We start from the raw sequence: 14,251 nt of genomic DNA, 5'->3' as shown, positions 1-14,251 counted from the left end.
AATGCACGGCTGTTGGTTTCCTTTTCATTCTATTCTAAATTCAGTGGTGCCATGTCATAGCTAAATGCCTTTAGTTCAAAGAAGTTATTTAAAAAATTGCTGAATGAAATTTGAGGAGTATTTAGGGGAAGTGAGCCAACAGGAAAGGCATGGATACGGCTCTGATTCAGCAGATGTCATGTGCCTACCATGTACCAGTTGCTTTATATTCATTAATTTATTTACTACTTATGAAAGCCTTGTGATGTGGTATTGTCGTCCCGTTTTCCAAGATGAGAAAACTGAGGGTCAGCAAGGTGAAGTGACTTACCCAAGATACAGCTTGTAAGAACAGACCTGGGGCTGGCAATCCAGGTTTTTCAACTTAAAGCATTACACTGTTTTCAGGATCCAGGCTCTTTTTCAAATGAAGAAATAAGTACTCTATCAGTGCTCAACCCTTTTCCACATCACCCCGAGATTGGCCAATTTCATGGACTTCTAGCATATCAGAGCTGGAGCATGGGGCAGTTAGAGAATACCTAGTCCAGCCTCTTCGTTTTATGCATAGGGAAATTGAGACTCAGAAGGGGAGGCAGGAGTGAAGGCTTGCTAAAAGCCCCATAGCATATTGTGGCCAGACTTTTTTTTTTTTTTACAGTTATTGATTGAGCACCTACTATGTGCCAGAACTGTTGTAGTCATGGGGATACAACAACGGACAAGATAGATGAGACGACTGCTCTCATGGAGCCTCGGTTCCGTGCTAGTTGGCAGTGTGAGAGAATAGACAAATAAACCAGTTAATGATTCATAGAAACAAATGCCCAAACCTCTATTGCAGGTAACCCCCAACACAGCAGCCCCCCTCCCACCATGCTGCCTTTCTCTGAAGGGGCAAATTCAGCCCTTCTTCCACAGGCAGAAGACGAAGGGGCTGAAAGATGCGACCTTCCGAAAACGCCACAGCAGCCTCTTCTGCTCTCACTGTGTCTTCTCTCCTCCAGGGGCCGTGGTCATTGTCAGTGGATGGGGAAAGCAGTTCTTGCAAAGGTTCCCAGATACCCTGATGGAGGTGAAGTTCAATTTATGCCCTACAGAAAGTGACACGTCTGCCCTGCCTGGGACCTTCCTACTCCATGTTTCCCCTTAGGGACTTGGAGGTTAGGGCAGGGGGTGGGAGAGGGAGACACCAGGGATCCACACTCACCTCCAAAGTTCATCGGGACTTTGAATCCCAACAAGTTTCATCTGTTTGTTCTGCATGTCATTGGTCTCTAGGCGCTAAACACTGTTCATTATTTCTGTAGCTTATTAAAGGCTCAGCGTAGGAAAAGTCTTGCCGAAAACAGCAGGTTTTTGCACTCGAAAGAATGGTCCATCTGTACACAGTAAAGACTCACATAGCAGACTAAACAAGAATGGGCCCTTGAGAGCCACAGTCTTTGCAGTCATGAACTTGACTATTGCATTTACAAGTTCACATTCATATCACTGCATAAAAGAACACTGTACTAAGAGCAAGGAGACATGGCTCCACGTCCTGGCTCCTACTAACTTGCTGGGTGATCTTAAACAAGTCATTTGCCTCTCTAGACACAGTATAATATCTCAAGCTGCAAAGTTAGGGGCAACACTAGATGCCCCCACGAGACGCCTGGCTCTGACATTACTGGGTTCTATGACTGCCACAGCTAGTTTCTAAATCCTTCAATGCAATGTACTTTGAAATTTTGATTTGCAACAATGATTCACCCCTCCATTCATTAACTCCAAGGTGTTTATTTGGTGCTTCCCATGTAGTAGTCAATGTAACAGCTACTCGGTATATTGGAGGATAAAAGGTATGCTGGCCTCCTTCGGCTGACAGTCAAGTGGGAGAGACTGAAAGTAGTTATCAACATGATAAATGTAATGGAGAAGTGCAGGTTGCTCTGGAACGTATAACAGGGGATCTGACCTTGTCTTAGGGGTTTGGGAGAGCTTCCCAGAGGAAGTGACAGTTAAATGACACCTGAACAATAAATAGAGGTTAATCAGGCACTTAAATCTTCAGACAGTTTGCTGAAAATATATGCTTGCAAACACCCTGCCCTGGTTTCTTCTCTCCATTTATCTGGGAAGGCATGGCCCAAGAGGGACTTGAATGGCTTCCCTCCCAGCAAAGGCCAAGGAGCTGCACTTTTAGTCCATATGACCCATTCAGCTCTTGGTTTGGCTGAATGAAACGCATGTGTTTCCTCATTTTATTCCAGACATCTATGCCAACATTTAACCCCAAGCTGAATCAAAGGCAGTGATAACCGCAATACCTTACTTTTATTTTATCACTTTATTGCCTCAATTTAAATATATACAGACTAACTGTGTTCCAAGCTATGAAAGACAGAAATGTACAAGATGCTGACCCAGATATAGAAACTCATACTGCAGTGAGGGAGAACGTAAATACTGCTGCTACAAGGCGAGCAGCAGTAACCCTACAATATCTAATATTTATGCTTTGTTTGTAGTTTACAAAGCATCTGTTCATTCCTCTCTTCTTTGTAAAATTCTTTGTGATGCGTATGTCAAATATTGTGACTTCCATTTTTCAGATCAGTAAATAGTCTCAGAAAACTGACTAAGCTACAGGCCCCAGGCCCCACACCCAGTAACAGTTGGGGTAGAAGACTGATAGGTTTTGCGTATGTTGCCATATTTGAAATAATGCATGTTCCAGGCAAGTATTATTATCTCCATTTTACAGATGAGAATACCGAGGCCCAGAAAGGGCAAATGACTTGCCCAAGGTCACACAGCAAGGTCATAACTGAGACTGATCATGGATCTCCTGATTCTCCATTCAGCGTTCCTGCACCTGCACTATAGGGCAGTTTCTGAGTCCAGGTATAAGGTAGACCCAGGCCCATCCAGGAAGGATATGGGTAGGAGTCAGCTCTAGGGGTGTCAGAACAGCAGAGACTCCTCAGCCAGGAGTGGGGACCAACAAAGACCTTGTGTTCCAGATCGAAATCCCAGTTGTTGACCACCACACCTGCCAAGAGGCCTACGCCCCACTGAAGAAGAAAGTGACGAGGGACATGATCTGTGCTGGGGAGAAGGAAGGTAAGTCGAGAGGCTGGCATACAACATGGCACCACGAGCCAGGGAAAGATGCAGAGCCGTGCCATGGAAGAGCTGCAGACCTTGGAGTCTGGTAGGCTGAGCACTGGAGGAGGGGAGGGGAGAGGCAGAGAGGGAGATGGTCATGAGAGGAAGGATTCCTCTGGAGAAACCGCATCAGAGAGAAGAGTGCTAAGGAATTTCCATTATTCCCTTCTCCAAGTGCAACTTTTCCCCTATGAAACACGAAATTCTTGAACCTGCAGTTTCTAAAATCACTGAGCTCTGAAGAGGCCGGTGCTAGAACTGCTCAGTCCACGTTTGCGTTAAATGGTCTCCTTGCGCCCCCTCGTGCCTAATTCTCTGAAGTACAAGTCAGATGTGGGGAGAACGAGGCTCCTTTGAATTTGGGGTTAGGGAAGCGGACACGTTACTTTAACTTGTATCTCTTTTTCATCTAGGGGGGAAGGACGCCTGTGCGGGTGATTCTGGAGGCCCCATGGTGACCCTGGATAAAGAGAAAGGCCAGTGGTACCTGGTGGGCACAGTGTCCTGGGGCGACGACTGCGGAAAGAAAGACCGCTATGGAGTATATTCCTACGTTTACCACAACAAGGACTGGATCCAGAACGTCACCAGAATGAAGAACTGAATTCGGTTCCTCACCCCCACACTGTCTGTCCATGGTCAGTCGGCCGCAGAGGATAATTATCTGATGCAAGGCACCCTTGCCCTGCACACACCTCATTCAGTCCATCCATTCATTACTGATCAAAAATAGGGGCATCTCAGCCCCCCTTTCACTCTTTTTAAAGAAGCAGAACAGCTGAGTGATCAGAACACAAGGATGAATTCAGGCTCTGTCACTTGCTAGCTCTGCAACACTGGGCAGGTGACTTCACCTCTTTGAACCTCAGGGTGTCTCTGGTCCACATTATGGAAATGGCATACCTTACCTACCTCATAAGAGTCTGATAAGGATCAAATTAATTAATATATACATAGCACTTAGCACAGTGCAGGCATAAACTAAGTGCTCAATAAATGTGACTTAGCAGAAGGTCAGTGTGAAGTTCTCTTACACATTGTGGCTGGGTCTGCGGGCTGCTTGCCGTGTGCCCTTACCCTCAACCTTGACCATCCCTTCTTTCATCTGCCCCAAATGCTCTGCACTTCTTCACTATCATGCACCTTTCCCAACCCCAGTCCCTTCCCCAATCACTAAAAATGTAAAAGAGACAAGGTTCTTAGTCCTATAGCATGTCCCAAAGCAATGCGATTATGGACGTGAGCTAGATACCTAATAATGAGAGTGTCTGTGAGAAGCAGGGCAGGGAGGGAGACTGGGAATGGTTGCTTGGGAAGCCAGACACCAGGTTCTAGAACTATCTCTGCCCCCAGCTCCCTGTGTGACTATGTAAGTCCCTTTCCCTCATCCCTAAGAACGCTCCCAGCTCTGACAACCTAGGATCCAATGAAGCCATTTTTCCTTGATGAAATAAGTTAAAGCCAAAGTAACCGAAAGGCAGAAATTACCTTAGGGTTCAATAGAGTTTTGACACAGAAAAAATAGTGCCGCTTCAGCAATACTCATCCCTGCCCACCTCACCCTGATTCCCAGGGACATAGTGCTTGTCAAGGGACCTTTCCTTATCCCTAAGCAGAGCCTCTGCTCTAGGCCCCAGCCTGCTTCCCTTCCTGAGAACCTGAGCTGTACAAGGTCAGCTTAGGTAGGCTAGACTCAGGCCCCTGCACTCTGCCTCCCTATGTCCACAGCTGGCCCCAAGCAGCCATTCCCCTGATTCGTCACCTGTTTCTCACCCTGAATACCCTAGCCCCAAATGGTCCTAAGTGTTTCCCAAACAGAATGCCATCTCCCCTCTCAGCATGCTTCCAGGGACCTCATCCTCTTGAGAACTCTGAGATTTAAGCCCTTCAAGTGATCAGAAGCCCCAAGTCCCTTTCTTATGTTCTATCAAAATTGGTCCTCATGGGAGATTTCACCTCTTGACCTGCATGGCGGCTGCTGGAGTCATTCAGGGTCTCTTGCTGAAAGAAGAAGATAGTGAGGAATAAGGACGTATAGACACAAAGCCTGGGCTGAATGCTCAGAGAGAGCAGTTCACAGCCTGATTCTCATTCTATGAGCAAGTCATTCTACCTCTCTGTGCCCTGTGGTTTATTCTGTAAATGGAAGATGATAGCGGTACCCAACTCCATCAGGTATTTGTCAAGCTGGAGCTCTATTTCATGCACCAAGAACTGCAATGCGAAGTTTGGGAATTGTCCTGAGGCATTCCAAAACACCATTACCTTCCTGATTCGCAGCACTATCTGGGAGCCTCCATGTACCAGGCTGTGCAGACTGCTCTGGAAACTACTGAGATGAGGGGAGCATGATTCCTACCTTCCACAAGCTCCAACAGGGAGAACCGACACATACACAAGTGACCACCATGAATCAAATGAACCCACCAAGTGCCACGTGTTGGAGCAGCACAAAGGCACTGGAGGAGGGGACATCAGGAAGGCATTCCAGAGGAGGTGGTACTGGAGCTGAACCTTGAGTAGGGTGTGCATTTCCACAGGTAGGACAGGGAGGTCTTCCAGGTAGAAGGAGAACAGAATAAATGTCCCCTCAGGCTTTCTTCAGATTATTCTAGCTTCGCTCACAAAAACAACCTGTCTAGTAGACCAATGTTCTGATTCTAGGGTCAGAACCAACATCTAAAAGAGCCTTTCTTCTTAAAGCCAGACAAGGATGGGACTTAAAACAGCCTCAGGATTTGTGTACAAATACAGGTTTCCCCCTCTAACTGAAAGAAGAACATTCCTAAGAAACTTTTCATAAGCCAAATGGAGTAAAGCAAAGAAGCAATTACCCTCGCATACATCTTGCTAACTGATACACAAAACAAATCAAGATAGAGCCCAGATGCTCACATACACAGTTCAGAGCTATAGAGGCTTTGATGCTAAGGTGCTGAGTGTAGTTTCTGGGGAAGTAACTGGCCGGGCCACTCTCACTGCTCAAGGTGCGTGCTGCGTCGATAACAGCTTGCTGCAAAACAGTGCACGCTGATTTTGCTTTTGACCTTTCTTCTTAAAACTGAAAATCCTCTTCAGATTTCTTTCTGTTAGTGAAACAAGTACAAATATCTGTCTTTTGCAAAAGTAAAGTAAAGTAAAGCAAACTTTCAAAAAGCAAGGGAGATATGTATTGACTTCTGGCTGGACCCAGTTTATCGTTTATTCTTCCAACAGCAACTTCATCCTTATTCTGAGGAAATATCTAAATGTGCTGTGGGGCTTCAGCCTAAGCTTGATCTACAGTATTTATTAGATATATGAGCCCCTGCACTAATGCTAACATCCAAGAAACTCAAGTCACTCACAGAGTCATAGAAGCAGATGGTTGGAGTATCTAACTCCGTCTTGTCGAACTTCATGACCTCTTTCTTGAATATTTCTGGACATGGGAAACTCACTACCTCCAAATGCAGCCCATTCCAACTGCAAAACGAGCCACCTCTTACAAAGGTCTCTTCCACGCAACTAAAACCCACCTCCCTGGAATATAGGTTTTATAGCTAAAGTTATGATTCCATACTGTGAATGTTGTTATCAGTAATGATCATGCCAATTTTGTTAGCAACAGAAGCTGTTGTTCTTGTAGCTAACTACACACTTGTTCCAATAAACATCTGCATTGAGTTAAGCATTCTGTTCGGCTTGTATGTTTTTCATGCGCTGATGAGTCTGGTGAGTTGTGTTTTCATTTATCAACATTTCTCTGTATCTGATTAGGATCGCTGTTCTATGAAAAGAGAGAAAGAGACTATAATGGGAAGACTATATTATTGATACTATAGCATGTCTTAGGTTTTCCAGGTCAGTTCTGATTAAATATCTTGTCCTATTGTTTTTGTAAAGTATCAAAACATCTCAGGATGCCAGTCTCTCAACATCCAAATTACATTTCTTGCTTGTCACACCCAGAATAGAAAAAACTTTTTTTTTTTAATCATATGTCCACTTGTTTGGTTCAGAAAATATGGCACTATGTCTCTGAGTGGCCTGTTACAAACTGGAGTATGTATTTTCCTTCTGCCATGAGTTCATCTTGCTTCCTAGTGACAGGAATCAAAGAATCAGTGCCACCAAGAAGTCCTTCAAGCAAAAGTAGGCAAGAATCAGGGAGGAGAAATCTACACCACTCAGGTGACAGAGATGGTGGCCAGTCTGAATCTAGAACAGGCCTTCAAGCCAACATACTTACATTTTAGTGCAATATAACTTGACTCCCTCATCCACTTAATTTCTCCATCTACAAACTGGCAGAAAAATCTTTTCCCTACCCCGACTTGAGGGTTGCTGAGTCAAAAGAATTAGCAAATAGGAAAGAATTTTCTTAGCTCAAATATAAATAATTTTATAGGAAACAATCACTAACATTTCTGAGCATTTACTATCTGACTGAGACTGCTCTAAGCTCTTACACGCTTCTCTAATTTAATCCTCACAGTAACCTGTGACAAAAGTACTGTTATTGTCCCCGTTTTATAGGAGAGCAAACTGAAGCACAGTGAGGTTGAAAACGTGGCCCAACCCAGAAGCAGCAATACCGCAGTAGCAACAAGGACACATAGTGTTCAAATTTTGGTTTCTAATACTATCCTCCAACAAAAGCAACTCCTTAAAGAAATAGCTGATTCTAAAACTAGGGCAAGAAATATACCCTGCCCTAATATTGGTATTTTTCTAGTACAAGATGAGCCTGGAGCATCTTGTACCAGAAAGTAAGGAAGGCACACAATGATGGGGGTAGGCCAAAGGGACACAGGAGACAACTGGAAGAGCTCCAATGGCCAAAGCTGGAATAATTTGAGCAAAAAACGCAAATAAAATAATATTAGATTATAACCCAAAGTATAAAATAAATATCCATGAGCGTATACTTATATGAATGAATGAGTGAATGAATAAATGAATAAACAAACAAACAAATAAATAAATAAATAAATAGGGGAGAATAGATAAATCTCCCATGGAGACTGCCAAATAATTTATATAAATACTTCTCTCTAAAGGAGAAGAAGCATAACAGTTAGGAGATGGGGGAACCAGGATTTGAAACCAGTTCTGATGGACTCTGTTGCCCAAGTCCTTACTCCCCTAGTTCCATGTAAGTAGTTCTCAAAGGAGGCTGTATGCACCAGCCACCTGGGCAGCTTAAAAAATATTGATGTCTGGTTCCCACCCCCAGAGATTCGAATACAGTCAGTCTGGAGTAAGGCCTGAGCTTAAGGGGGGTGGTATTAAAAGTTCCACAGATAATTCGAATGTGGATGCGGTTTGAGAACCATGTTTCTAGGCCATCCTGCTGGGGTGTAACCCCTAAAGAATGTGGGGAGCCTCTGTTTCCCAAGCTTGGGTCTTTGGCTTAAGTCACGCAGCTGGCAAGAGGCAGAGAGGAGGTGAGCATCCTACTGCTCTAGCCCGTGAGCCAGAGGTGGGACTCTGAGCAACACCCTCCCTTAGACGTTTCTGCATTCGTGTTTTTCTGGAAAGAATAGTCTCTTTCACTTTGATGGTAAACTGATCTAAGGGGAAGGCATTCCAGGCATGGGGAAATTCCATGTGTGAAAGCAGAAAGATGAAAAGGCAGTGGGGAAACTGAGGGACTTGGTGTCCTGGAGAGGCAAACTGGGAGAACACCATCAGGAAGATCTGAAGGGTCAGTCTGAGATGCTCGGCTTGGTTATGAGAATGAGGAGACATGTGAGGTTTCGGGACCTAAGAGAGACAGATGTGATCGGCCTGACCTTTCAAATGAGGCATTAATGAAGAGTAAACTGAGGGAGAAGAGGTTAAAGGTAGGGAAACTCATCAGGCAAGGGACTGCCTGGCCCTGAATCAGAGCAGGCCAGAGGAGAGGAGGGCAGCAATCTGCTTTCTGGGGCTGTAAGAACCTACGGCTGGGCCTAAAGATGCCAGCTTGAAGAGATTTCCAACCTCTATTAACACATAAGGGCGAATTGGTAGCAAAGTAGAGAGGAAAGAGGGCAGGGATCAAAACCCAATGGCAATTATGGTTTTCAGGCCCCTGGTCTTTCTGTGACCTCCTGGCACCAGTGCTTGTCACCAAAAAGGAACAGAGTTCTCTGACCTTGAGGGAAGGAAACAACAAAGCAGGGCCTTTACAACCATCCCCTGCATCTGGTATGTGTTGGCCTCTTTTTCAAGAAGATAAGGAAAATGTCTTTTGGATGCAAAAACACAGGCTCAATTCCCAGCAATGAGCTTCTGATCACAGGAAAAAGAGCCAGAACCCTTTCAACACTTAGGCATATCACAAAGCCTCCAAGGGAGTTCCCTCTAAGGAATGGGGTGTTAAGAAACAACAGTGTTATGACAAGAAGATGTGCCAAGCCTGGACAGCGTCCAGGGCAAGCATAATGAATGATGAACAGATCAGTGTGGGTGGGAACATATCTTCCCCACCGGCATCTGCCAATCCCAGTGGAGGCCTCTGCAAAGTAGCGCGTTATGATCCCCAATCCATACCAACAGGCCAGCACCAACCAGAGCAAACTCCGCGGAGCTGAAGGGTATGTGGCGATGCAGTCCAGGCCTCACTCTCAGAAGAGGCTGACCTACTTTGAAAGTGGGGACTCTCATCTCCCCTTGAGCTGTTTATCCTGTGACATTATTCCGTCTTGCCCATCTTCTGGGACTGTCTGGCTTATTTTATCCTTCCTATTGAATGTTCACACATGGCCCAGGCCTGTCGTTGGGATCCAAGACAACAGTCTTTCCTTTAAACAATTCCAAGAACATCTCCCTTTGGTCTGAGTTTGCATGTCCAATGTTTAAATCCATGTTGGCAGTCTAGGCCTCCCACTAAGTCTTTTAATTTTAGTGCATTTTAAAATTATGAAATACTTCAAACACACTGAGGGAAAACGGAGACAAAAATCCATGTCCTGCTCAGACTTGATGAAACAACATGTCTCAAGCAAGGGGCACAGGCAGGATTCCAATCCCAGGAGTAAGTTGGTGCCACAGGAGAAAACGTGCGTTGGGCCAGTGAAAGAACTCTGAATCCTGACTCTGAAGACCAAGCTCCAGTCCAACCTCTGCTGCTTAATGGCTCTAAAAGCTCAAGCAAATCGTGCTCTCTGTGCCTCAGTTTCCACCATCTCCCTGTGGGTTTCTCCTTTCTAACCTGTCTACATGGAGAGCCCCAGGGTTCTGCATGAATAATCTCATCTAATCTCATGACACTTAATATTACCTAAATGTTGATGACTCCAATTTTTTCTCTAGCTTGGACCTCTCCTCTGAACTGCAGATGTGAATAGTCAACAGCCACCTTGGCGTTTCTCACATTTAATGTCTAACAGAATGCCTGAAACACACCTCAGTTTGTACATGTCCAAAACCAAGCTCCTCATATTGCCCCCAAATTTTTTCCTACACAGCCTTCCTTATTTCAGAAGGTGGTAACGCTATTCTTCCAGTTGACCAAGACAAAAAAATCTTGGAGCCTCTCTGATTCCTCTTTCTCTCAGATCCCACATCTGAGTGGTCAGTAGATCCTCTTCATTCTACCTTTAAAATAGATCCAGACTCAATCTCAGTAGCTACCAGCCTAGTACAGGTCACCACCCTGGAATAGGCCACTATCACCTCTTTCCTGGATTATTATAGAAGCCTCCTAGCTATTCATTCTTGTCCCTCTGTGGTCTATTCTCAACATGGTGACGGTAACTGGCTTGCATCACTCCATGGCTCAAGCCCTCCTATGGCTTCTTGTCTCATTCAGATTAAAAACCAGTGTCCTGACGATAACCTATGACGTAAGCTCTGACCCCTGTTACCACTTAGTAATGACTACGAAGCCGGAACTGCCCTCCAGGCACATTGATCTCCTCACAGTTGAACTTTCCATCTGCTCCTACCTCAAGGCTTTTGCAAATGTCATCCCCCTTCCTTAGTTCCTTCATCTTTTTTCAGATGTCACTTTCATAGTGAGACATTCCCTAGTTAACCAATCTAAAATTGTAACTCCATCCTGTGCCCTTCCTATCCCCTCTGCCTATCTTATTCTTCTTGGAGTACTTAACACTATCTAACTTACCACACATCTTACTTATATCATTTATTGTCTAGTTCTTCTATTGTCCATAAGGTCAGCAATTTAGTCCCTTTGCTCTCCACTGTACCCCAGTGCTTAGAACAATGCCTAGCACATAATATGTATTCAATAAGTATTTGCTAAATAAATTAATTTTGAAAATAGCGAATATCTTATTAGATCCTCAGAATATTACTATGACCTTATTAAGATAGGAGTGAAGAATTATCGGTCTTATTTTAGAAGTGAAGGGATAAAATACAGACTGAAATTCCATCACTACCACCCAAGTCTTTGTATAAGGCAACACCTCTTGAGGTAACTGCTTTTCAAAATGTGAATACCTTTAGAGAGGTGTAGTCAGAGCAAGATGAATAAAAGTTTGCTTCCAGAAAGGAAAGGAAAGAAAGATGTTCAGATAAGAGTGCCAATTTCCAAACCAACCTAAGCAGACTAAGGTAACAACTAAATGACCTACCGGAGGGGTCACAGTCAGGGCACCAACCCAAGTGCTCGAGGATAAACAGGGCTAAGCAGCAGTTTGTGACAAGGTCAGAGCTAACAAGGATATTTCAGATCACCTTACCTCTTTGCTTTACAAATGAGGAAACTGAGACCCAGAGGAGGAGAAAGACTGTCACCCAAAGTCAGCAGCCTAGATATCTAGATAGTGGCTAAATCAGGTTACCTGGCTCCCAAGCCAATGAGCTTTCTCTACCCACCCTCATCAGGAGGCCCTGTCACCAAATAGCCACACAACAGGAGGATTTCATTTTCTTGGTGCATGTGGCAGCATCCACGCAATGCCAAAAATGACTCCAAAGGAAATTCCTTAGCTGGGAGTCCTACAGAGAACCAGAATGGGACTTGGAAAAGAACTAAATTCCTTCTGGAGTGTTTCAACCAATGGAATGGAGCCCAGAAATCACTGGTGTTTTATGTTTGAGGAGATTTTAAAAATAGCTGTCTTTGAAGAATGAAGAACGGCTATAATGCTGCTGAAAAAATGAAGTCATTGCTTTAAAATGCATATAAGGGAAAGAAAATAAATGACTCTACATATATTAGAATAGACCAGGTCTCAGCCTTGGGCTGAAAAGTTAACCTTGCCTTCCTTTTTTCCCTAAAGCATTTCCCAACACAGCTGAAATCACAAAGAGAAAGATCCCTTCAGGAATCAAAGGGGTGGCTGTCAATTGAAATGGAAAGGGGAAGAAAGAACAGAAGGAACATGTGCGCTCTATCAGGCAATGTCACCGAGTATTATTTACTCCCTACCGTAGCCCTCCAAGGCAGACAGTATTATTTCCATTTGATGAGGAGGAAAGTGAGGCTCAGGAGCTTGAGGAGCGTAAGTAACTATCCTAAGGCCATACCACTCATAAGTAGCAGAACCAGAACTCAAATGTTCCTTAAGCCCAAATGTCATGGTCTTCCCTTACTCCATGCTGTACGATGATGACAAGTTCCTGGCTTCCTCTAGGCTTCCGCTCCTTATCCATGACATAAGGGCCCTAGATTGCGGCATTCCTAATCTGTCTTATACTCTGGTGGTCCATGGACTTCCTTCGTCGGGAATTGTCCTTAGTGATCTTCTTGGTTCTCAGTGCTCCTGACCCCCATGAAAAGTTCTCCCATTGGGCTCACCCCCAGTCCCAATGAGTTTGAGGAGGACGATCAAGGCAGCACTTCTTGCTGACCCCACACGGAGGATTTCAGCCTCTGGAACCACAGTTCAGTGTCTGAGGTCTCCTCCTGGCTTGAACATCAAGACTAAACACAGAATCTCCAGTGAGAGAAGCCTGGGATTTTGGAATGTCCCTGAGGAGTTTTTTTGTAACACCTAGAGTACATCTAATAAGTTCATCATGTGGCATGTAGCAATGTGTGCAAAGAAAGAAACATCCCATGGAAGTCTTTGCCAAGACAGGGCTAAGCCGGTGAGCAAGCTTAGAAGTCCCCATCTATAGCAAGCTAAGGGAAAATGAGGGAGACAGAGCAGGCCTCCATAGATTGTAGATACCTTCCTACAGAGCAGGAAGAAGCTTAATGCTTTAGGAAAACGTTCTGGACTAAAACTATGTGAGGGTTGGACTCCTTGCTCTGCTGCTACTGGCAGGGGGACCTGGGGTGAGTCACTTCCACACTCTGGTCACATTCTAGCAGGGAGTATAGCTACTGACAAGTAATTATAACAAAGTTTGGTAAGCAAGGGTGGCAGAGCTCAATAATGGAGACTCTCAGAGCAGGATAAAGCCATCATCTTAGCTGGAAGCAGGAGCAGGAAAGTTTGAGGGAGGGCCAAGTCCCCAGGGCAGGGAGTGGGAGTGAGTAGGAAAGCTGAGCGAGCCCTAGTCCTGGAGAATCCAAGGCAAGTCATCAAGAAAGATCTCAGGGCTCATAATTACAAGACTGGGTGCCAAAGGAAGCCTCTTCCTCAGTTAGAAGGCATTATACCAGGCAGCACAGGTGGATCCCCTGCGAGTCCTATTCTAACTCAGATGCTCAGGCCTCATGCTCAGAAATTCTGATTCTATTCGTCTGAGGTGGAGGCTGGGCACTGATATTTCTTTAAAAGCTCCACAAGATTTGTAAGTACAGCCAGGACTGAAACCTATGTAGGAAGCAGAGATCTCTGAGAGACAGGGCCTGCCGCTTATTGCCCACTGGCTCCCAGCACCTAAGTCAGGGCTTGGCAGATAGAAGGCGCTCAGGCTGTGTGGGCTGAACAAAGGCAGGAATACTGTGTGAATGAAGCAACGGAAGTCACCAGCCAGTTACTACTGTCAGAGCAAGGAAGTAAGACGGACCCTATGCTGAGTCCCCTGGATGACTGACTGAGGCCTCCCTGCATCCCTCCTGACTATGGACATAATTGGCCCAAACCTGGAAGCTGGAACTAGATTAAAGCCTTATGTGGGGGCCCCAGAAAGGGGAGAGTTGGGATGGGGGGGTATCCAACAGCCTATTACAGATCAGGAACAGTGTGGTGAATCTCAAGCACACATTAATGACTCCTAAGCCTGA

General features: G+C 45.0%; 1 protein-coding gene across 1 annotated transcript in view; it reads left to right on the top strand.

Moving 5' to 3' along the window:
• The window catches only part of MASP1 (MBL associated serine protease 1), a 70,744-nt gene extending 63,936 nt beyond the window's left edge, over positions 1-6,808 (top strand). The window contains exons 14-16 of the mRNA XM_019752100.2: positions 987-1,054; positions 2,988-3,087; positions 3,546-6,808. Of these exons, the coding sequence (XP_019607659.2) occupies positions 987-1,054; positions 2,988-3,087; positions 3,546-3,736 (359 nt within the window). The 3' untranslated portion in view covers positions 3,737-6,808. The remainder of the gene's footprint in view (positions 1-986; positions 1,055-2,987; positions 3,088-3,545) is intronic.
• Positions 6,809-14,251: the final 7,443 nt, after the last annotated feature.

The sequence above is a fragment of the Rhinolophus sinicus genome, linkage group LG01, assembly GCF_036562045.2.
Source record: "Rhinolophus sinicus isolate RSC01 linkage group LG01, ASM3656204v1, whole genome shotgun sequence".
Lineage (NCBI taxonomy): Eukaryota > Metazoa > Chordata > Mammalia > Chiroptera > Rhinolophidae > Rhinolophus > Rhinolophus sinicus.
This window is presented reverse-complemented; position numbering and strand designations above follow the sequence as displayed.